This window comes from Gobio gobio, assembly GCF_949357685.1.
Source record: "Gobio gobio genome assembly, chromosome: 5".
NCBI lineage: Eukaryota > Metazoa > Chordata > Actinopteri > Cypriniformes > Gobionidae > Gobio > Gobio gobio.
Window position 1 is genome coordinate 37447506 of NC_137101.1, and position 25772 is coordinate 37473277.

The window sequence follows — 25772 nt, forward strand, 5'->3', positions numbered from 1 at the left end:
CACTTCTCCCGAAATACTTAAAAGTAAGTGGCTGGTGAACTGGGAATAGAATAGAGTAAACATTGAAGTTACTTACACAATGTGTATCTGATATGAATAAAACGTGTCGAATTATAATGGAAAGGATTAATATTACCTCTTCCATAGACATCAGTGTGTATTTTACAAACTCTAAATGTATTGTTTTTTTAGTACTTATGTGAATTTATATGTTTGAAACAAGCGGCAACCTCCCGCAGTTTCTCTTGAAGCCAATACGGAAGTGCCTCAAACTGCAATTCATCGACTGGCCGCTAGTTAGATCCAGAAGGGAGCAGAATCTCATTGAGCCCCATGTTAAAATGGCCAACTTTAGAGCAGAATAAAACATGTTTACAGCCTGGTACAAATTGTGCTTTTGGTCTATACGGCTCATTTTGCCCTTCATGACAACTGTGAGGGGGGTGAATTTTTTTATAACTCATTCGTTTACATTATATAAAGCCTTAAAATTCTGCATAATTAAGGGCGTGGCCATTTCGAGTGACAGGTGGATAGCCATTTATCTGCTGTCTGTTAGTCATCGCGTCACTTAAGCTCCGCCCACGTCCCGCCTTTTTGCCCATTTTCTGTTATCCGGGAGTGACGCGCGATGACGCACTGCCAAGATGGCAACGGCCATCTCGTCCCTACTTTTCGCTTCAGAACGGCTCATCAGAATCCTATGGGTGACGTCACAACATTTGAATTTAGCAGTTGATCATGTGATGCACTTGATCATACGCTCCAGGGACCAGCCTAGACTGATTACACCTGTGTGATCGTACTTGCGAAAGGCTTAAAAACAATACATTTTCTGACACAAATTTTTGAAATGTGTGCTTAAATCAAACATTTTAATTCAGATTCTGGTTTTCACCGAACACGTATACATATATACACACACACACACACACACACACACACACACACACACACACACACACACACACACACACACACACACACACACACACACACAATCCTATATAGAAAAGTACAATTTACATTTTTCCAACATTTCATACATATTCAGAAGTTCACAGACAAGGCTAGTCTAGACTAAAATGCAAGTTTAAGTTGTTTTAACTGAAAGAACTTTGCACTGATATATTTTAAAATATGTCAGTGCTATTGTTTTGTCTTAAGATACACACTAGTAATGTGTTTTTTTTTTCTTCTAGGGCACGTTCATAAAAGTTACTTAAATGTCCTAATTGAACTAATGCCTAATCCTAGTTTAGCCTGAGCCCTGTTTGTGAAACCTAGATCTCATAACATTATTCATGCAACTGTAGTTGCAGTTTAAATACATCTAAATAATAATAGTATTACAATAGTAATAATAAAAATAAATTTCTGTATTTCAAAACATTGTTTTTGCTCATTTACCAATTCCAGCATAATGACAACAAATTACATTTATTATTAATTGTTTATTTAAATATATAAGTAATTTAAAGATGTTCTACCGTATGTAACCAGCTTCACTTTTTATGTAATGTTTATAGTAATTATGAGAGGGGTACTCTCTGATTCTCCTGCGACCATTACGGGTGGCTTGATATGTTAAACTCTTTCTGAACTGAAGGTATGTGTAAAACCTCTTTTGAATAAAGTCTCATGTGAGTCTTAAGGCTTACTTTATAAATCTTATTCCACATTTATGACATTTGAAACACTTCTATCTAGAGTGAGTTATTGCATGCCTGTTAAGGCTTTTCTTGTCTGGGAAACTCTGTCCACACTGAATACATTTAAAAGAGTTCTCTCTTGAGTGAAGCCTCTTGTGGCAATTAAGGGTCATTTTACGTGCAAATCTCTTTCCACACTGATCACATGGGAACGGCTTCTCTCCAGTGTGAGTTCTCATGTGAGTCTTTAGATTTTCTTTTTGAGAGAAGCCCTTCCCACACTGTTTGCAGGGGTAAGGACTCTTTCCAGTGTGAAGCATCATATGGGAAACAAAGGTTGGTTTATATGCAAAATTAATTCCGCACTGAGAGCATGCGTAAGGCTTCTCTCCAGTGTGAACTCTCATGTGGACATTAAGGTTTCCTTTTTGATTGAAACTCTTTCCACAGTGATGACATGGAAAATGGTTCTTTCCAGTGTGAATTCTCATGTGGCAATTAAGGGTTACGTCACGTGAGAAACTCTTTCCACACTGATCACATGTAAACGGCTTCTCCCCAGTGTGAATTCTCATGTGAGCATTAAGATTTTTTTGTTGCATAAAATTCTGTCCACACTGAGAGCAAGTATAAGGCTTCTCTCTGGTGTGAACTCTCATGTGGACTGTAAGGTTTTGTTTTTGAGTGAAACTCTTTCCACACTGTTGGCATGTGAAAGGCTTCTCTCCAGTGTGAACTCTCATGTGGACTTCAAGGTGTTGTTTTAGATTGAAACTCTTTTCACATTGACTGCAAGTAAAGGAACTCTTAGATTCGGTCTTCTGACTTTTTCGTAAGGATGTCTTTTTAGTCTGTGCAGATTTTTCTCCAGTCATGACATGACGTTTCTTATGCTGGTGGTTTTCTTCCATTGCATTCAGTTCTTGACTCTCCTCTTTCAGTGCCATCAAGTCTAAAGTGAAAAAGACATACAAGTTAACTGTAGTTTCTTGGCACAAAGCAACAGAGAGGGCAAAACCATCAAAGAGATTCCAATCAAAGATCGCTGACGGCCCCATCTTATTATTGTTAAACATTCACCTCACATTAAAACGTCTCACTCTTACTTGATCTGGACAAACTGTGTCTCATTAGACAGATTCCAGACTCCAGCTACGATATTTGACCACTTTTAATGATAAAACTAGGTTTCAGTGACATTCATTTATTAATTTACCGTAAAACTTCAAATAATAGCCGAGTCCCAAATAGACGCCTGTCTCTTTTAAACGCCTGGTGTGACGACAGGTTTGGGTAAATAAAGGCCGGTCTCAAATAGCCTTTTTTAGTATCAGGCTGTATTTGATCTTCTCAAACCCGTCAGATCGTCTGTTCTATGTTTTGATTAGATTTCACGGAACCGTTCATGAACGATTCATCACTATGGCAACATAACAAAGAGGTTAACGAACTTTCAGTCTTCAGTTTTTCTTAATTATCTCAATACCACCATGGAGAAAAGTATAATTTGACATTTAAGCTGACAGTTGTTAAATTTCAAGCGTGGGTAAAGCTGGATATGGAGCGGCTGAAAAATTCCTTTAATGCTTGCGCGCAGACGTGCGCGTGTGTTTGTGTGTGCGAGGGAGAAGGAGGAGATATATTTCATTAACTTCGGGATGATATCCTTAGGTATGTGGCCTGACAGTAGCTTCTGATGGAAGCGAGGATCACCTTATTCATTGTTTCAAAGAGGGAGAGCCGTACGCATCTGGGCGGGATCTGTTAGTGCGAGCAAGAAAGGCAGAGTTAGCGGAGGCTGGAGAGGGAGAAGTGGAGGAAAGCGACGAGGAGGAGGAATTCGCCCATGAACTTGTAATTGAGAATCGCGGGGATTATGATAGTGATGAATGTAGTAATTTTCTATCACATGATTGCAGTTGTTTTACAGGGTAGCCTTCATTCTTTCTTGTTGATGTGTTTCGGGCAAGTTCATATGCTCAATGGATTTTAGCGGTAACTTATATTGTTCTGCCCATTGCTGTCACATCGTTTCATTTTTTGTGCTGCCAATAATCTAAGACATTTCTTACATTAAATGATTTGTTAAACACATTTAAATTATAAACAATTATAATTTAACAAAATTTAACGGCGCACAAAAACTATTGTCGTCGCATCGTAAAATTATTGTAGAGTCACTGTGGTGAGATGGACTTTGTAACGACGTTTTAAGTGCCTTTTATGGGTCTTGGGAGTGTAAATGTACTTAATGCCAATGGAGGCCTATCTGAAGCCTTTCTCAGCCATCAGCTTTCAACAAACATATCTTCATTTGTGTTCCGAATATGAACGGAGGTCTTACGGGTGTCGAACGACATGAGGGTGAGTAATTAATGACAGAATTTTCATTTTTGGGTGAACTAACCCTTTAAGACAGCACAGACAGAACGCTGTTCTAATTGTAGCTTACTTGAGTATTCAATACGTGAATATTTTCATATCAAAATGAGCTGCCTGGAATGAAGAACATGATCAATATGATTGATATTCAAAATGGTACATTTTTCGTATACGTAACCCTCTACACCAGTGGTTCTCAAAGTGTGGTACGCGTACCACTAGTGGTACTCAGGCTCCCTCCAGTGGTACACAGAGTGATCACTAAATTAAAGTCCCTGTAAAGTTAATTGTAAAATTTGTTTCTAAACACATTATAAATGTTAGAAATGTATTGCTGAAACACGTTACAAAGACTGAACTGTGTAGTACTAAAACAGTACTAATAACTAGAGCACATTCGCATCAGTTCGCCCGCTCAATTACAAGTTACTGTCACTAGCGGTAGTTACTACAGCCTACAGTTAGCTAGCTAGTTATGCCTTTGTCACATAAATACATATTACGTAGTTGCGATAAATGACAAATCAGCTTATAAAACAAAATCGATGATATCAAGAAGAGGTGGATTAATTTTGTGAACAGCTACCTTGATCACCACCAACACCTGCCTCTGCAGTGATCGTTTTCAGTGTTGCCAACTTAGCGACTTTGTCGCTATATTTAGCGATTTTTCAGACCCCTTTGGCGACTTATTTTCAAAAAAGCGACTAGCGACAAATCTAGCGACTTTTTGGACAAACGTCAGCTACTTTATTTTGCAAAAGTCGCCAGTGCTGTTCTGCGAGCGCGAGGTCTTGCTTTCTCCCTGCCGTCACACCTCTCTCTGCGTTTACCCTGTTCAGTGAGTGGCTGTGGCTGAGAGGAGCAGCGCATGCCGTTGAACACACACACACACACACACACACAGCAGCTGACAGACGTGAATGAGCGAGCTACACATGAGCACACAGTGTTGCCACGGACCAATCACTTATCTGCTTCCTTTGTTTTATATTTAAAGAATTTAGTTTGACCCGTTATGATTTCCATTCTTCTCTTGTGCTTATCACTTAGATTACTCACTATCACAGAGCTTTAGTTCATTCAGGTTCAGACATCTCTCAGATTGTTAAAAAAAAAATGTAATTCACTATATAATACTCGTTCTACTGTATGAAAAAAAGATATAGGAAATGAGAACATATTTATTAGACAGTTGGCTGTATTGTTTTCTTTTAAAATACAGTATGTGAGCACGGATTAAGAGAAAACACATTAGGCAGGCAGAACGCAAGGACGACGCGGTGACGTCACGGATATGCTAATTGACGCATGACGTCATCTAGCGACATCTAGCGACTTTTTGGGCTGGCTTTAGCTACTTTCCTTGGAAAATAGTTGGCAACACTGATCGTTTTACACCGGATAGTTCTACAAACTTTCATCAGAGACAACTGGGATTCACTGGTAATCCACTGCAGAATGGGGCCAAACTGATGATCTCCTGCCCCGGCCTTCATCCTCCCATTCCGCCAACATCTGGTGCATTCTATTTTTTCAAGATTTTGCTTGGGTTTTTTATGTTTATCATTCAAATTTGTCTGGGTGGTTAATTCTGTGGTGTGACAAATTTTCATTTTGACTTTACAGGGACTTTAAATATAAATTAATGTTAAAACAATACATTTTAATTTAATCATTATTTGAGTAAAGTTGTTTTACATTTATGAACATTTTAGTTTTCATTTAACTTCTAGGTACACCACACTTTAATTTCATCATTATTTAATTATTTTATTTACCTGTATGTAAGCACTGTGCAGTGTTAATGTACAAACTGTGTATTTTCAATGTTAAAGTGTCTGATAACGATAAATATTCTTATTAGGAATAAACTGCCTCGTTTTTTAACTGTGCAGAGCTGTAGCTGAATAGTTAGGCCTACAACGTTACTGTATTTTAATGTTGGTCATTATGGTGGTACTTGGACAGCCAAATATTTTCTGAGGTGGTAGTTGGTATAAAAAGTTTGAGAACCACTGCTCTACACAATGCTCTCACTTTCTGACCCCTTGAAGTTTTTTTTTGTGCTTTAACTTATATCAAAGTGGAAGGATGACTGGTGATACAACAATCTGTCATCACATTTAAGAGCATCAAAACGTCATTTAGTATTGTTATTATTATATTTAAATTTCGTGTTAAAATGGACAGAATTTGAAAGATGAGTAGGGTTGCCAACCGTTCTGTATACGGAATCATCCCGTATTTAAGACAACAGTTTGTCCCATATATTCAGGCATATGCTCTAATTGAGAATTAAAGACAAATCATTGTTTGATTTGCGAATATAACCGTTCACTGAAGGCTTTAAGACCCAGCAGAATCCTATGCCGGTGCCGGCTGGTCCCTCCCGCTTCACAGTGAGTGGTTCGCGCTAATGGCAAATCCCTTTCCCTGTTCACATTTTGATTTCGGCAAATCAGTTTAGGCGGATACAAACAACGCGATTATTTCTCATGAATCCAACATTCTGCCATGCAAGAAAACATGCTCTCTCCCTGAGGGAAGACGTGATCAAAAAGGGAAGTCGTCTTTCACTATCGCAGGTTTATCTTGTTAAATAGAGAATTTTTTTTTTTTTATATATATATTTAAGTAACTTGTAGCATATTCTTAACCTCATTATTTAAACACAAAATAACCAATAAAGTCTCAAGCACTAAAAACAGCCCATACTATGTTGTCTTGAAAAAAAAAAACATTTTAATTTATTCATACATGGTTGCAACAACATTTAGTTCAAAATTTTAAGTGCCACTGTTTAAAAAAAAAAAAAAAAGATCGAATGAAATTTTAAAGACGTTCAGTTACAATGTTCTCAAAAAAAAAAAAACTTTAAGTTAATTTTTTTGAATAGAGGTGGATGATATTTAATATCCCTAGATGTAGAAAATAAGCTAAATATTCAATAATTTGAGCACGGAGCAACATTTTATCAATGGGACTGAACCAGTGGTGGAAAGAGTATTGAAAAAGCATACTCAAGTAAACGTACTGTTACTTGTCAAAAACATTTAGTGCTAGTAGAGTAAAAGTACCTGTCCTAAAAACTACTCAAAGTAGGAGTAAAAAGTAGCCTTTTAAAAAGTACTCAAGAGTAGGGAGTAGTATGCTGTGAATGTTATTCCACCTTATACCCTGCAAATTAAAAATATAGTTAAAAAAATAAATTTTATTTTTGACTGCTAGCACTAAAAATACAGCCATGTAATATTTGAGAAAGGTAACATTTATGACAACCATTCTTTGGAGGTTTTCTTGCAGTTAATTAAAAAATGTTGCAAAGCGTTGTACATTAACAATTTTACGTTTTCTTTTACGTCTTTAATTTCAATGGATGTTTTCTCTGTAAAAAGAATACACTTCAGAAATCAGAATCGAGTAACACAATTTTCACCACTGATTATTTTTGCTTGCAATTGAGAAATAAACCTGATTTAAATATAAATCTGATGTTTTATGAAAGTTATTTTCTATATACATGGACTAAAATTTTAAATCACCATGTAAGAACACATTACATTAAAATATGCACTTCAATAAGCCGACAGAACGCAGGTTAATGCGTTTACATGCTGAGCGAAATCGATGCAAGGGACAAAAATCTAGCAGTGACAATCGGTTAATGCCTAATGCACTTTGAAGCCTGGCAGACAATCAAGCTAAATGAAGTGTTTCCAGCAAATGGCACCGCGAGCTCGTGCAGCGCTAACAGAATACGTACCATTTGTGCATGTATTAGAAAATGTAATATTATGCAGTCAATTTTTAGTAATTGTTTAAGGCAATTTCACGATTTCAGTCGTCATACAGTAACCAGCAACAACCCCCTTTCATAGAGCACGCGTGCCTCTCACTCTAGGCTGGACGCTATCATGGTTGATTTGACGGGAGTCACAGGTTATTCTTTCGTCAAAACAGTCTGACAGTCTGTCTTTATTTTTCAGTTATGCACTTTATTTAGTTTCTGCTCTTAATCTGGCTTGTTTAATAAATATACATTTTTTATTAAAGTGGACATGCCTTTTGTGTTTAAGAGTAAAAGCTTTAAGTTAATAGTCTATTCAGCCATGAAGCTGAGCTCCTGTTCGAGCTGCACAGAGCGGCTGAATTGATACTGTCTGTCAATTATAATACATATGACAAAAACATTTTTCTAAATTATGTTGCATATTCCTCAAAAGTTCTTGTGATGATATCACTAGTTGACAACATAGCCTACTATATTTTCGGAAATCATAGGCTATGATATTGCGCAGGTGCACATGATGCAACGCTGTCAGAGGCGACAGACTCGTGTGTCAGACTCATTTCAGTGCAAAATAATCAGGTCAAAAACGATTTAATATACTGCAAATAGCCTAGTTTATGTTTATTTATAATTAATTTAGGCAGACAACAAGGCTACCAATTACTGCCCACAGTGCGCAGCTAATTAATTCCATAATAATAAAAAAAAATCACAGTTTCATTAAACTTCCTTTGTTGGAGGTCATAGAGGATATTTTCAATTGATTTTTTTCTTGTTTGCTAGCCTGCATCAATGCATTAAGTTTCTCAGGAAAATTGCCATCTAATTTAGCTAGATGTAGTGTGAATCATACTTTTTAGGCTACTTATGTATTATTTTTTTTATATTAAATTATATTAAATTAAATGTTTAATCTTCTCAGGTGCAGCGTTAGTATTTGTCTGATCATGTGATCTCAACATGTCTGTCCACATGAGGGACCCGCACCATGTCAAATAAAACCACTTCAATTAGGACACTCGTATGACATTCTTCAAAAATATAATTCATTTCTGTAAAGCTTGACATTTTAATAAATATCAAATGACTAAGTTCAGCTTTGAGAATGAAACCAACCTGTTTGTTCCTCAGTATCTTCTTGTTTCACACTGAATGTTTCTTCAGTCTTCAGATCTTGACTCTCCTCTTTAATAAAAGCCATCTTTGTTTGTGTCTCAGTATCTTCTCGTTTCAGACTGAATACTTCTTCAATCTTCAGGTCTTGACTCTCCTCTTTAATAAACGCCATCTTTGTTTGTTCCTCAGTATCTTCTTGCTTCACACTGAATGTTTCTTCAATCTTCATGTCTTCACTCTCCTCTTTAATAAATGTCATCTTTGTTTGTGTCTCAGTATCTTTATGTTTTACTCTGAATGTTTCTTCACTCTCCTCTTTAATAAACTGCATCTTTATAATGGTGTGTCACATGGATCTCAGTCGCTTCACCAGGACTTTGGCTGTGTGTTTGAACACTCTGTCCTGTTTAAAATGAGAATTATAAACAGAAAGAAATATAAACCCACACTAAATCTCTGGGTGCGTCTCAATCAGCTCTAGTTCAGTATCAGTCACTGGTAAGAGAGTCAGAGTTAATGGACTTAAATAACCTGATTACCCAAAGCATTAAACTACTGCTACAAAGGAACAAAAGAACACAACCTGTACAGATACTTAATATTAAATTAAGATTTATATTATTTAATGATTGTATATTATATGTATTATTGTACAGAAATAAACATTAAAAGTTGTCATTACACGTTTGTTTTCTTGTTGCATTTACAGTGTTTTAGCATGTCTAAATAATTCATTTTGCATAGCTTATAAAAACGCTACAATTGATAGAACGGTTTATATTGATTTAAATACCTTAAATGTTTTAAAAGACAAACCTTTCTTCAGCTGAATCACAACAGATGCAAGAGCAGGTCGCAGACTTATGATGTCGTCTTCTTCTATAGATTTTTACTGGTGGTTGACAAACAACAAACCGGTGTATTACCGCCACCCAGTGGTATGGATCAAAATTACATATTTCCTCCCTTTTTATATCTTATTTATATCCTCCACAAAGTAGTTACTTTAAAATATTGAAAAATAAAATTGTCATATTATTTTCCTGAATTATTTTGTAAAATATCTCCTAATATAAACTGCATTTTTATTTTTGCTAGATTTTGTAAAAAAAAATACTTCTTTCAGTCTCAGACTTATGATGTCATAATACCACACCAAAGTAAAAGCCCTGCTCACGTGCTAAAGTGGCAAACATGCATGGAATATATAGTAAAATAGATGTCAGAGGAATTCAGAGTTGAATTTTGTGAAATATTAACTGCTATTGAAAGAATGTGAGATTTTGTCTAAAAACTGTAATGTTTAGGGGGCAAAAAAAAACCATCAATACCATTAATTGTTTTAAAATGCAAATAGTGACTAATGTGATAAACACTTGATAAGAGAATGAGTTCATACATTACATTTCAGAATTGAAACAAAAGTCAGTGTTTGTTTGTTTTTTCTAATATTAAAATGTAGACATAGTTATATATATTTTTCCTATAGATATTTGGTGTTGGCTTGGTGTGTGCCAAATTTGGTGTTATTACCAGGGGTTTTAAGGTATGGTTGCTAGGTGAGTTTGAGCATCTCTCCTTCAGAAAACTTTAACTCGATTTTTCGCAAAATTGACTTTGCTGACTCTATCGAAGTGTAGCTCAGTCATTTGTTTGTCCAATTTAAAAAAATATTTTCATTTTGATTCATCATTCATCATTTTGAAGGTTTTTTTAATGGAGAAAATGTTCTCATTGCGACTCATTTTTGCCAGCACGGGTCACATATTCACTTATTACAAGCAAGTTTGGCTTTACTCTTTCATATGGCACATGTACAAAGGTTGTTGAAGCCATTTAGTTGGGCACTTGGCCATTGACATTGGTTGAATTTCAACATTTCATGCTCCTGATTGCAATGACATATTATGGAGTCTCTAAAGGGACATGGTGAAGAAAAGAAATTGTGGGATGGGAGGGAAATATTTGGCAATTAATTTGTATTCTCTCGCAAATGTTTTGTGTTCCCCCGAGAAACGTAAAGTTGCTGAACAAACTGCTTATGATTATGCTTTTATTGGTTTTTTTTATGTACACAAGCTCTTTTGAACTGATTTGTGTACAGATCTTAGAAACAGGAGACAATTCCTTTGCTTTGAAACTTTAACAATTAACTAAAACAATTACAATGTTCAGTTTTACTTTCAGCAGAGGAAGCAAAAAAAATTACATATAATCACATCATTTAAAAAAAATCAGAGAGAATCAAGAGAATCATTGGGACTAACCTCCCACCCATGACTACACTGTATACAGAGCGCTGTAAGAAGAAAGCTTAGTCCATACTCAGTTATACTCATCACCCAGCTCACTCACTATTGAGGCCCAAACACAAACCCTACAGCCTGAGACATACATTAGCGGACAGTATCATCACCCATAAAACATGCTTTTATAAGAGCTTCTATCCAGCAGCATTGAGACTATTGGCTAACTCATAGAAATTTGTATACACAGCATAAATGGACTCGAAGGGAAATGCAATTCCAATGTATGTGTACAAAATTTCTTTGTGGTCTACAAATGGCAAATAAAACTTTGAATTTTATATCTTTAAACCTTGTATTGTTTTTCCTTTATATCATTAATGTGTTAAATATAGAAATATGCAAGCAAAAACAATGCTTGTCCCCAAAACACTGCTTGTACACTATATTGCCAAAAGTATTGGGACAACCCTCCAAATCATTGAATTCAGGTGTTCCAATCATTCGTAAAATTTCCTCACTACTAAATATTCCACGGTCACCTGTTAGTGGTATTATAACAAAGTGGAAGCAATTGGGAACAACAGCAACTCAGCCACGAAGTGGTAGGCCACGCAAAATCACAGAGCGGGGTCAACGCATGTTGCGCAGAAGTCACCAACTTTCTGCAGAGTCAATAGCTACAGACCTCCAAACTTCATGTGGCCTTCAGATTAGCTCAAGAACAGTGCGTAGAGAGCTTCATAGAATGGGTTTCCATGGCAGAGTAGCTGCATCCAAGCCACCAAGTGCAAAGCAAAGCGTTGGATGCAGTGGTATAATGCACGCCACTGGACTTGTTCTCTGGAGTGACCAATCATGCTTCCCTGTCTGGCAATCTGATGGATGAGTCTGGGTTTGGCAGTTGCCAGGAGAACGGTACTTCTCTGACTGCATTGTGCCAAGTTTAATGTTTGGTGGAGGGGGGATTATAGTGTGGAGTTGTTTTTCAGGGTTTGGGCTTGGCCCCTCAGTGAAAGGAACTCTTCATGCTTTAGCATACCCAGATATTTTGGACAATTTCAGGCTCTCAACTTTGTGGGAACAGTTTGGGGATGGCCCCTTCCTGTTCCAACATGACTGCGCACCAGTGCACAAAGCAAGGTCCATAAAGACATGGATGAGCGAGTTTTAGTGTGGAGGAACTTGACTGGCCTGCACAGAGACCTCACAAATGCGTTTCTAGAAGAATGGTCAAAAATTACCATATTACACACTCCTAAACCTTGTGGAAAGCCTTCCCAGAAGAGCTGAAGCTGTTATAGCTGCAAAGGGTGGGCCAACTCCATATTAAGCCCTACAGATTAAGAATGGGATGTCATTAAAGTTCATGTGCATGTAAGGGGAGGTGTCCCAAATCTTTTGGCAAAATAGTGTATACAGACAGTTGGCCTATTCAACCCCACAAGACCATGCTGGTGAACCAGCTTCACCAGCTCCATTTTGCTTGAGAATAGCATGAATATGCTGGTCCACCAGCATAAACCAGCCTGGACCAGTACTATACCCTGCTAGACCAGCACTATACCAGCCTGGACATGCTGGATTTTTCAGTAGGAATACTGGCCTTTTGCTTGTCCATGCTTGTACCATTTAATGTGGGTCCATGCTTGTACCATTTAATCCCCAAAACAAAGGTACGATCACTTATGTGACTAAAAGGTTGACGGGGGATGGGAGGTTTAGCAAATGCATGAAATTTGAGATATTTCTCAAGATGGTAAATGGTTATTTTATACTTTGGCTACTTAGAGTTATCCATAGTGATCTAAATAATTCAGTCAACACATAATTGGCAAGCACCCAAAATTAATCCAACATACATCCCAGACAGCAACATAGTGTTGGCCAGATCCGACCCACATCTGTTATGCATCTGTAATCCACATGTACCAGATGTGGCCCGGATCTGGGCCGACAGATCACGTTATGTTAAAGCCTGGTACAGACTGCATGATTTTAGCAATCCTATAAGATCAATACAAATCACACTGTGCGACATGGATCTATTAATCTTGTGTACGACATGTATGTAGACTGTACGATGATGACACCTATTGACTTGTAGGCCATGATGCAAGTTTCTAGACAAGAACAAAACGTCATTAGCATGCGCTAGTGGTAAACAAAAAGACCACGATGAATCACACTTTGACAGTTGTAGTTTTTATGTGTGCTGTGTAGGGACTATGAGTCAGATCAAATAATAACTCAAACGGGGAATTGAAATAAAATGAAAGAGACTCGAATTACATTATAAATAATTCAGAATTAATGTTTACACCTTAACTTATTCGTCCACCCATATGTAAGAACTTAAAGGGGACTCTGTCAAAGGGATACAGATCTATTTAGCTCAAATTAATGAATTAATTAATTCATAATTAATTCATAGGGAATTTCGTCTATTTTACAGCCGAGCAAATTCACACGCGTTGCAAAAAGGAAGAAAGTGAGGAAAGAATGAGTTTTAAGAGAGAGAAATTATGAAATCCCAAGCAATATATGCATTTATGACACATGACCTGAAGAAACCATTGATCAGTAATTTAACCTCCTATCGTTTCTTATGCAGGGTTACTAAATTTGATCTAATGCACCAGTTCAGCTCGGAATCTACAGGTATTACTTGCGTTTGTGTCGTGTGTCGTCTGACAAGGGGGATTCCCTTTTCCTGGCTGGAGGGGGGTTTTCCCGGGTCTTTGATTCACTGAAGGTCTGGTCATGTCTTTTGATCGACGTCTTGGGAAGCCAATCACGTGGCGTGTTGGCGGCTGGATGGAAGTCTTGTGGGCGTTGTTTGAAGTTGAAGCGCACTGTTGGAGACTCGTTGAGAAACTTTGCGGCAAAACTTAACAGAACACGAGACTTAACGGAAAGAAAATAAACTTTAAGTAAAAGAAATGAAAGTGAGAGAAGAGCAGATGGCCTGAATGAAATCGTTGTTTAACCCATTTTCTCTGATCTTGGTCTGCCTCGATCGTCAGATCGTCTCCTGGGAGCTCTCCGTTCAGAACTCAACTCTGGTCAACTGCTAGGACTCAACTCAACTGAACAACTCTGAATTTGCACTCTTCGTCCGTGTTCTGAGATTAAAACTCAAATATTTGCCCATCCCCGGGATGGGTTCTGGCCAATTAGGGTTCAGGGGTGACTCTGTTTCCACCTCTCCCATAAAATTGGGTTATCTATGGTAATTTAGTTTCCTGCTCTTAAGCAGAGAGTAAATTTAGACCTAATTTCTTACTATAAGGACATGATCCATTCTACTAAAATTTAATTCGGCTCATCTGTTGGATTATACCCATACGAACAAAAAGATATCAAACACGGTGCCTTTTCATCCACTCATTCAATAGTTACATAATTGCATGAATTGGGAGTGATATACATGCATAATAGTCCCGTGTATCAGTTGTAGACACACTAACAAGCTATGTCGAAGGCTATTTGAATGCAAGTCCAATAATCAATGATTTGATGCACTTCATATGTAACAGTTTCTGTGAGTTTGCTTGGAGTTTTAGCTGTGTCACGTGGAGTTCATTTACCGGTCATTAAAAAGACAGAGATCTGGTTTGTTTCTTTGTCTTGTGATCACACCGAGTCTTTTGTCCTCTTTGTCTAAGTTTTGGTCAAAAGTTCATAGGCAAGCAAGTAATTATTATATAAAACTAGAATCTCTGGGCAGAATGGAGCCTCCGTCTCTCTGGTGATAGATGGTCGATTTCCTGGGGCCTGGAGCTGAATTGGGCTTTGTAAAGGGGTCATTTCTGATCGAATCATTTGGAAGATTCATTAAACTATGTGTCGCTGCCCGCAATTCCTACACTGAGAAAAAAAAAGGACACTGCAAAAGGGAAAAGAGCTTGAGGTAAGCAGTTTTAAGTTTTAGCGCCATGTCGCATTTTTATTAGCTGGTCAGTAGACGTAGACAGTGTTAATTTTGACAGCAAATTTTGATTTAGTTTTAGTCATAGTCTATTGACTAAAATGCCATTTCGTTTTAGTGATGTTTTAAGTTTTAGTCTAGTTTTAGTCGACTAAATCTACAGTAGATTTAGTCTCCTAAAATTGAATGAGTTTAGTTAAAATGTAATACATTAAGCTTTTACATAACTGACTGTAACTTGAACTGACATTTTGACATCATTTTGTTTTTGACATTAAACATACACAAAAGAGAGCTCAATTCACTTTTTTTGTTTGTTTTTTAAAAACATCTATATAGTTTTTATAACTTTGTATTTCTGTTTTAGTTAGTAGGCCATATCAGGTTAAGCTAAAGCTTCAAATAAGTTTGTTTATTTTTTTAATTTCAGTTAACATTTATTTAATTTCAAGTAATGAAGATTTTTTTTTAATGGTTTTAGTTAACTATTATAACTATTGAATATGCGTCAAATACTGGTCTTTCCTCCTGACTATGAATTAAATGGGAATTAAATTAAATACAGTTTATTGTGTAACAAAACACGAATATATAATGCATGACTTTTATTTATAAACAAGCTGGAAATGCACATTGACATTGAAATGTCTGCGCCTTACTATTGCAATTGCAGAATGCTCATTCAAGCTCAGATGAGGGAGATAAAATATGCATTGTTACAACCATCTAAACATATTACTATCTAAACATTGTAAGGTAAACATTGTCATTATTCATCAGCATTAGTTCATAAACAATTGCCTGGCATAAATGTGCGCTATTCATTGATTGTGAACCGCTCTAGGAGCGCTGTATTGGGGATGCGTGAGCCTGTAGAACGTGCAACAGCGCCATGTTTTCCAGTAGTTAGATCAGCACGTTCAAATCAAATGTGACATCTGTTACACACACTGCATGAAAAGTGGGATTTTCGTCAGTATGTGGCACTGTAGATTGCCGTGAAACTTCAGGTTTACGACTGTGCACGGCAATTTGCAGGCAACACCGAAAACTGCCGTAAATTGTCGGAAATTGACGTGGGCCTTGCTTGGCAGTTGTCCCCCCATGACCCCCCCCCCCCCCCCCTCCCCTTAATTCTAGGGGAGGCTTTATCATGTAAATGACATGCTGTGAGCTACACAAATGCAAATCAGAGTAGCAGCAGGGGGAGTTTTATCTAGGTTCTGAATTTTTTTGACTAAAACAAGTTTAAAGTTTAAGTTAAAATGTTAACTTAAATTTAAGTTAAATGTACTCGTTTTAGTTCACATTACTAAATTTTTAAGGCAACCAGTTTGCTCCAATTTTTTAAGTAGATTCAACTTGTCCGGGCTCACAGTGTAGATTAATTACTCTGTATGTCATTAGCAATAACCAATGTTATGTAAAAAAAACAAAATACAGGACAGCAGTTCATGTCTTCAACCTTTAGAGAGGTTATGTAATGCAACAAGACAATGAACCAAAGCACACAAATAAATCAAGTAAAGCATACAGTTTACATACCAAAATTTATTTTTCCACCCTGCACTGTGAATGATTTTTTAAATGGCTATTAATCATAAATGTGAAAAGTACAAGTTTGAGTGTTTATAGTTAAGTCAGATTGTGTTTTTCTGTAATTGTCATTTAAATTGAGCTCACACCACATTTTATGAATTATCAATGCAGATTTTCAAGAGGTGGTTTCCTGGACAGGGTTTAAATTATGCCAAGAGTAGGCCTTAATCTAGTTAATCGTGAGTTAAAAAATTGTTGCCTGGAGCAAAGATTAAGCACAGATTACTAACACCTGGACTATGAGTCCTGAACTAAAATAAACTGGATTCATTTACAGTTTTATCTAATTGCTTACACACAATTTCTGAAAATATGGCTCCATTTCTTGTAACTCTACACACAAAACACACAAAACATCAGACATCTCTTGCAAAAGCAACACTTTGTGCAAAACTATTTTAACTCTTCCAAAAATGTTGTTTTTGCATATATCTAACTACACACAAATATGCACAACTGAGGAATTTACAGTTGAACTGAAATCAACTGAACTGAATCAACACTGAAGTCACTTGAGCTGAATATTGACACTATATTGGCTTGTTAGAGCCGGTTTACAGCAGAATTTGTTTTGAACTTGTTACTGAAGCTGCTATGAAACAATATATTTTGTTGTATGCATATTCTTTCTTTCTCAAACCTTAGTTTTGATTTCTAAGTGATCAATTTATGTATAAGTGTTTTCACACATTATCATTGGCTGTATGGGTCCTCAGTAAATTAATGTGGCATTTAAATGGCAAAAGTTATTCTTGTCTCTATAACTTATGGCTTCCTAAAGACAAGTTTATGGGTAAATAAAATATTAATAATATAAATAAAATGAATATCAAAACATATTTGAAATATAATTAAGTAATTTTATTATAGCACTCATCAGATGTTCCTGGAAACAAAACAGAGACAGAACAGTATAAACAAACTATACAATAAACTAAACACCAAATTACAAAAACATTATTATGTGAAAGTGAATAAAGTTGTGTGTGTGTGTGTGTGTGTGTGTGTGTGTGTGTGTGTGTGTGTGTGTGTGTGTGTGTGTGTGTGTGTGTGTGTGTGTGTGTGTGTGTGTGTGTGTGTGTGTGTGTGTGTGGCATGTTTTTGTGAAATATCAGGACACAAATGTGTATAATGACATGGGTATGACACAGGTATTACAAAAAGAGGGTGAAATATGAGGACGTTCCCCATGTCCTCACTTTTCAAAATGCTTATAAATCATACAGAACAAGTTTTTTTTCACAGAAAGTGAACTGCACAGTCTCCTGTGAGGGCTAGGTTTAGGGGCAGGGGCAGTGTAAGGGGATAGAAAATACGGTTTGTACGGTATAAAAACCATTACGCCTATGGAATGTCCTCACATTTCACAAAAACAAACATGTGTGTGTGTGTGTGTGTGTGTGTGTGTGTGTGTGTGTGTGTGTGTGGTGTGTGTGTGTGTGTGTGTGTGTGTGTGTGTGTGTGTGTGTGTGTGTGTGTGTGTTTTTAGTTATAAATATGTGCTGTGTAAATTAGCCTATACTTTTAGAAATTATATATAGCCTAACTTTAAAAAACAAACAATAACCCATATAGATAAATTATAATAATTGTATAATATTAAGCATTTACTTAATATACATTGTAACATAAGGCTACTTTACTCTAGCACAGTAGTCAGTTAAGCAATTAATTAATATCTTATATTAATATGTATGTAGCCTAGGCTACATCTAAAGGTAAGTCTGCTTAAAAAAAAATATATATATTACACTTCGACATGTACAGAATGTGCGCGTTAAGAAACACGTTCAAATGTGTCTTCTTAACATGTTAAAACTGTGCGTCGACTGTGCGTGTATGCCTGTTACAAGACCAGAATGTGCGTGTCTACACATACAAAAGAAACACGTAAAAAATTGCTGCGTTGACGCGGAAAACAGGGCGTGTTGAAACGGTCATAAGTCACGCGTTTCGTATAAAAAGATTTGGCCCCGGGCGCGTTCCATATCAGAGCCCTAGTCCAATGACGTGCGAGGTCGAGGTCATGGCCATGAAGACAGTAGAAGACGAGCTTTAAACTTTTTTTTACAATTCCTATGTTTTTTGCTGCTTTCCTTTTTCGTGATCAACAATGACAGGACACCGTCTTCAACTCAATCTCTGCATGGACGCGACAAACTTTTTGGACTCATTTTCAGGAGGCTGTCTTCGTCTTCACAACTCTGAGGCAAACTGCAGGCGCTATGAACCACAGCATGGGTAATGTAACACTACGATTTAAAGAATATGCTTTTATTCAGCTGTATAAGGAAATGGATGCGTTAATAGACCCGAGCTTAAAACGGCACATTTTGTTTACACAGACTATCCTCGCCTCATAACGAAGCCGTGAGCTCTTATCTGCTTGGAGCGATTTCCGCGAGTCCAGATTTAACTGCTGATCACGACGAGATTGTGTGTAACTTAAGTATAACTTCTGTTTTTCTCATTCCTTGTTTAATTTTACCGTGACTGTTTTTATTAATACCAGTCTCATGTAATTGTTTTCCAGCTGCCTGTAAGACGTATTATGAATCGACACGCCGCAGCTTCAGATACAAACAACCTGAACTTACATAGCAGGCGGAAACTGCGAAGTTTAGCTCGGAGTCGATCAAGAAGAAAAAGGGTAAGATTTATTATATTAGATCCGTTTTTTGTCAATGTGAGTATTTTTCAGGTTGCTTATTGTCTTTATGGATTGTATTACAGTTGCTGGAAGCGAGAGTGTGCTGAGGATGAGGTGGACATTTGGAAGTCCGCGACCACTGAACTCATATCTGACGAGGAAGACGGCTTTGTTGACGGGGTGTCTGGATGGATTGTGCGGCCACCGGCCTCTCGCAGCCTGGAGCACGCCGAACTTTACATTACATTACCAGACATTACTGCTGCACTGTACATAGTTGTGTGTTTAACAATAAAGCTCTTTCTTTGAGTAAACAGCTGTGTTTTATAAATGAAGCCCTTTCTTTGAATGAACAGCTGTATGCTTATAAATGAAGCTCTTTCTTTGAATAAACGGCACGGTCCGTATAATTTTCCCATATATTCCTTGATGGTATGAATACTTCATAGCACAATAACATTAATATAAAACAAATTATTACAACATTAATTATATATTTATTATTATTATTGGGGTTTACATTTATAATGAGCCAGGGGGACCAATAATGATTGGTTTGCAGTGATCTGCCAACCAATCACGAGGGATTTTTCTTGTTTAAATGTAGTGGCTTCAGCCAATAGTGAGTGAGTAAATTCCAGTCTGGCCGTTGACTCTCTGGTTTCGCTGCTATTCATATGCTAATTAGAGGCGTCGCACCTCAGCGGGGGGCGCTCCACCTACGTCATGGTTCGTTTACATAGGCGTCGATTTCGGGGGGGACGGGGGGGACGCGTACCCACCAGATTTCGTCATGAGTCCTTTTGTACCCACCACTTTTTTTTCTTTTTTTTTTAACCTCGAGTTCAATTTTGCGGTGAAGCATTGCTGACACACACATATTATTTTTTCCACTCAATTGTGTCGTAATAACGATATCTTATGTCGTTTTAACTACATCTTTTCTCATAATAACGAGATCTTATGTCGTTTTAACGACATCTTTTGTTGTAAAAACGTTTGAAAAGCAGAAGCAAGCTCCGTAAAATAGGCTCTTCCGCTGCCTGTATCAGTGGCAGTGCCCATGACACGAAATTGTTGTAATGGATTGATGTAGCCTATACAGTTCTTAACAGCCATGGGTAGCAGGTGCCATGGACCGCTCATGATTTAGCGTAATGACGGACCCCGGTGCAGCCACAAATATCATAATTATCTATAGGCTAGGCCTACTGTAATTGAGACATTCAAGAAATGTATTAAAAAGAAAGACGCTTTCAGCCTTACTTAAAGTAGAGCCCTACATTTCTGCCCGAGCCCGACGGGCCCCGACTTTTTTACGCCCTAGGGCCGGGCTTCGGGCCAATTTTCCAGTCATAGGCTACCTCAGACGCGGGCCGGGCTTCGGGCTTTTTTTAGGCTATAGGACGGCGCTATGCAACACGCATCGCCGCAAATGAGTAAAGCAAGCCAACACGCAAACTGCCACTGAAACTGAAAATAAGCTAAGTTTTAGATGCTCAAAAGCACAATCATCTTCATTAAAATTAATGAGACTAAATGCTCTTACCAGTGTTTAGGTCGCTCGTTCTCATAATGCGGTCTTTGATGTTGAAAAGAGCTGATGAATAAAATACTCATATCGGTTGATTTCGTTGACATGAACTCCGTTAAATGTGCATATAGCACGGGAATTGAAGATCGGATATATATTCATTTCGCGGAGAGGTGTAGCCTAAGGTAAGACAACCAGCATGTTTTTTATTTTTAATTATTTGTTTAGATTGTGTAGCCCGTTTTGTTTGCGCGCGTCGTTGCGATCTGCCTGCCTCATCTTGTCAAAAATGCCTTTTTACTGTGATGGTGGTGATAATAGGCTAAACGTTTAAACGATGCTTTAAGTGTTTTTTATGGATTTAATAAGCAAGACAATTCAAGTGTTGATTTCAGAGGCTAAAGTGTTGGGTTAACTCACTGTCGGCCGCTGGCCGCTTGGTCGTCACTTTAAAAAGCAAAAACTTTAGTTTAACAAACATTAAATGCTTTAAACATTTTTCTAAATTAACTTAATAAAGAAACAAAACGAAATATATCTACTTTGACATTAAAAACAAAACTGAACTATTTTAATGGCTGTAACTAATGTGTAATAGGGAAGATAAAAAAAACACGGGCTCCAGCGGGACTCTGATAATGAAGTGGTAAAAAAAATTGCAAAAATGAAAAATATTAAAGAATTCGCGGGGCGCTTTCTTCGGCATGAGTAAGATAGGCTATAAGACCCGCAATATGTCTCTCATCTGACATTTTTATTTATTTACATTAGTAAGCTGCAGGACAGTCTTTCAAAACATGACCTGCGCGAAAGAGAAAAAAAAATGTACCCAGCACTTCTGAAAATGCACTTCTGAATGCGTCTCTGTCCCCAGCACATTTCAAACCAAACTGACGCCCATGTTCGTTTACGACAATTTGTGGCACAGACGAACGCAACGTTCGCTGCCTCTAATTGTCGAAACATTTCTGACTGGATCTCTTCCCTAATCGTCCCTCCCTAACATTTTCATCTCGTTTTTATTTGTTGACGAAAATGACAGTAGGTTTTCGTCATAGTTTTTGTCATTCAACACTAGTTTTTATTTAGTTATCGTCTTGTTCTCATCAGTGAAAAAAGGTTGTTGACGAAAATTATGACAAATTATTCATCAACGAAATTAACACTGGACATAGGTCGTAGAAGCAAACACCCTGATCATGCTGAATTTCTGACTGTCAGAAAATTTTCGTAGGCTATCTTTGGTTAGATTAGAACACCAAGACTCTTCCTAGAGCTGTCTGCCCCGACCAAACTGAGCAATTGGGGGAGAAGGACCTTAGTCAGGGAGCTGACCAAGAACCCATTTCTCACTCTGACAGATCTACAGCATTTCTCTGTGGAGAGAGGGGAATCTTCCAGAAGAACAACCACCTCTGTTGCACTCCACCAATCAGGCGTGTATGGTAGAGTGGCCAGACAGAAGCCACTCCTCGGTAAAAGGCACATGACAGCCCGTCTGGAGTTTGCCAAAAGGCACCTGAAGGACTCTCAGAACACGAGAAACAAAATTATCTGGCCTGATTAAACAAAGATTGAATGTCAAGCGTCATGTCTGGAAGAAACTGGCACCGCTCATCACCTGGCCATACCATCCTTACAGTGAAGCATGGTGGTGGCAGCATCATGCTGTGGGGATGTTTTTCAGCGGCAGGAACTGGGAGATTAGTCAGAATCGAGGGAAAGATGAATGCAGCAATGTACAGAGACATCCTTGATGAAAACCTGCTCCAGAGCGCTCTGGACTTCAGACTGGGGTGAAGGTTCATCTTCCAACAGGACAACGACCCTAAGCACACAGCCAAGATAACAAAGGAAAGGCTAAGGGACAACTCTGTGAATGTCCTTGAGTGGCCCAGACTTTGACCCGATTGAACATCTCTGGAGAGATCTGAAAATGGCTGTGCACTGACGCTCCCCATCCAACCTGATGGAGCTTGAGAGGTCCTGCAAAGACGAATGGGAGAAACTGCCCAAAAATAGTTGTGCCAAGCTTGTAGCATCATACTCGAAAAGACTTGAGGCTGTAATTGGTGCCAAAGGTGCTTCAACAAAGTATTGAGCAAAGGCTGTGAATGCTTATGTACATGTGATTTTATTTTTTTATTTTTAATAAATTAGCAAAGATTTCAAACAAACTTATTTCACGTTGTCATTAATGGGGTATTGTTTGTAGACTGAAATTGTTTGAAAATAATGAATTTAATCCATTTTGGAATAAGGCTGTAACATAACAAAATGTGGAAAAAGTGAAGTGCTGTGAATACTTTCTGGATGCACTGTACATGAAAAAAGAAAATTAAAGGCCAGATATAAAGAGATGAAGGATACAAACAAAAGAAAGTAGTCATAAGGTTGGACAATCAGATTTGGCACACAAACAGCTGAAGTGAACAGTGTTAATTTGCCATTTTAAATTTAAAGTTCGGATCATTTTACTGACTCTGATTAACAAATCTTTTTTCGAGTAATTTCGTCCATTTCAGCAGAACTAAAATGTTACATGTTAATAACCAAATTCCCCAACACATTAAAATGTTACATATAATGGCCAGATCCCCCAACACATCAACTTACGCGACGTTGATCACATTTAGATTAAGAAAAAAAAATGCAATGCAAGGACAAGGCCAAATAATGACAAAACATAAACAATTAGGCTAATTCATTGCTTATCTGGGTCTTCATTCAGGCTATGCCGTCATTTTACCTAATCCCCCGATCGTTCATCACGTGACATCCCCATAAACTGAGCTATACAGTCTGTAGTACCGGATACAGAATTGATTAGTTCACGTCTCAAGTCTCAGGTTTGAGTCATTCATTCATCATGTGACAACCACATATGCTGAGCTATGCAGTTGGTACCGGATACAGACTTGATAAGTTCACGCAGTGAAAAATACTTTGTTACTTTACTTAAGTATTTTTTTCGGGGATCTGTACTTTACTTGAGTATGTTTTATTTGCATCACTCTTACTCCACTACAATATTAAAGGCAAAGTTTACTTTTTACTCCGATACATTTTCTCTTGCCCGCTCCAAGTGAAAAACCTGGTTTTCTTTTTGAAAAAAAGAATGCGCAAGCTCTTTGCCAGCATACGCTCACATAGCAGTCAGTTCACCATTGCAAAGTGGAAGATGACCGCAGAAACAGGTGAAGGGGCAGCTCTCGCTGCCAGCAATGATCCAGAGATTCCCGTCAGGGATCACCCATGGCCATAACTCAAGGTTATGTTCGAATTCACTGATTTCCTGCCACGGTGAATTAAATTTCCGCATTCAAAACTTCACCCTCAAATCTGAGAAAACATAGTGGGAGTTGAGTTCAATGTTGGTTACTATTGTTAGCCAAGTGATTTTATATTGAAACGTGCCTTGTAAACAGCTAGCTAACGTTAGTCAAGTGGGTTAACGCATATTGGTAGGTAACGGTGGCAGACTTGGGGTTGTGTGTGATTTAAGTTTTTTTAAGCTGGATATAGGAGAGAATCAAGCTAGTAAGCTGGTTCTCCTGGCATGCTGTCGATTGTTCATGGATGATCCAGTCGGGGCTAGACTTGGAAAGGCTGACTAGTTAGGTTTGCCACACTAACGTTAGCTCAGTGTTTCCCAAACTTTTTCTTTCACAGCACACCATTTACTATGAAAAAAAATAGGTAACACTTTACAATACAGGTGCACTAATATGCATTAATTCATACCTAGCTAATGCACAAATAATCATGAGTTAATGTATGACTCATGAAGAACTAAACCATTTATTAATGACTACTGCATCAGCAACTAATGAACATTCTATAAGATTAATAGTTTAAGTAATATATGAATTGCTATTAATTAAATATGACATCATGTATTAATTCCCTAATAACATATTATATTAACTAATAATGTAAATTAATCTGTTAATTACCACAATGGGTCAAAGTGAAGCATTTCGACTTCCAGTTGTCTTTAATCATTAGATAACAATTTGCAAGGTATCATTATGTCATGACTTTACTTGTTGAGGCACATGACTATTAACTAATTGTTAAGTAATATGTCATTGTGGTTATGGCTTTTGAATTAATTTTGAATTAGTTAATAGTATCTTGCACATCTTCTGTTTGATGCAGCTAATGTTATGGAGCATGTCTATTGCAAGTTCAACCCCTATACTGCGGTAAGGTGCTTCATTGTCTCTTAAGATTGCAAATCTAACAAATTCTTAATTGCAGTCTCTAATCTTGTCATGTGTTCAATTAAAGCATTAGATATCACTCCCAAAACAAATGATCGGCTTAATTATTGATATTTACAGTTAATTTGAATATTTACTTTTTACTTTCGGTACTTGAGTATGTTTTAAATCGGATACTTTTGTACTTTTACTCAAGTGATGTTTGAATGGAGGACTTTCTACTTTTACTGGAGTAATTTTTTATTTAGGTACATATACTTTTACTCGAGTATAACTTTTGAGTACTTTTACCACCCCTGCGTTCACGTCACAAGTTCGTGGGTTCGTGGATTGTGCTCCTTAAACCATTCCTGAACCATTTTTGCTTTATGTTCCCCAGGTAAATGATGCACGCCCACCCGGCCATCCACGTGATGTAAAAAAAAATGTGATTCATCAGACCAGGCCACCTTCTTCCATTGCTCCATGGTCCAGTTCTGATGCTCACATGCCCACTGTCGGCGGTGGACGGGTCAGCTTGGGCACCCTGACTGGTCTGCGGTTATGCAGCCCCATAACACAACAAACTGTGATGCACTGTGTATTCTGACAGCTATCTATCAGACCCAGCATTAACTTTTTGAGCAATTTGAGCTACAGTAGC

General features: G+C 37.6%; 1 protein-coding gene across 1 annotated transcript; it reads right to left on the bottom strand.

The window, feature by feature from the left end:
• Positions 1–850: 850 nt before the first annotated feature.
• Positions 851–9826, bottom strand: LOC307126204 (uncharacterized protein). Its single transcript, XM_079816632.1, has 3 exons — positions 9760–9826; positions 8944–9346; positions 851–2604 (listed from the first exon to the last, which is right to left on the bottom strand). The coding sequence occupies exons 2-3, from the start codon at positions 9272–9274 to the stop codon at positions 1703–1705; spliced, it is 1233 nt and encodes a 410-aa protein (XP_079672758.1). The 5' UTR covers positions 9275–9346; positions 9760–9826; the 3' UTR covers positions 851–1702.
• Positions 9827–25772: the final 15946 nt, after the last annotated feature.

Bases quoted from the DNA above. Each gene is read 5' to 3' on its own strand.
- LOC307126204 (XM_079816632.1), bottom strand. From the start codon at position 9,274: ATGCAGTTTATTAAAGAGGAGAGTGAAGAAACATTCAGAGTAAAACAT. The intron at 2,605-8,943 runs GTTGGTTTCATT...TTTTCACTTTAG, and splicing joins AGATACTGAGGAACAAACAG to ACTTGATGGCACTGAAAGAG.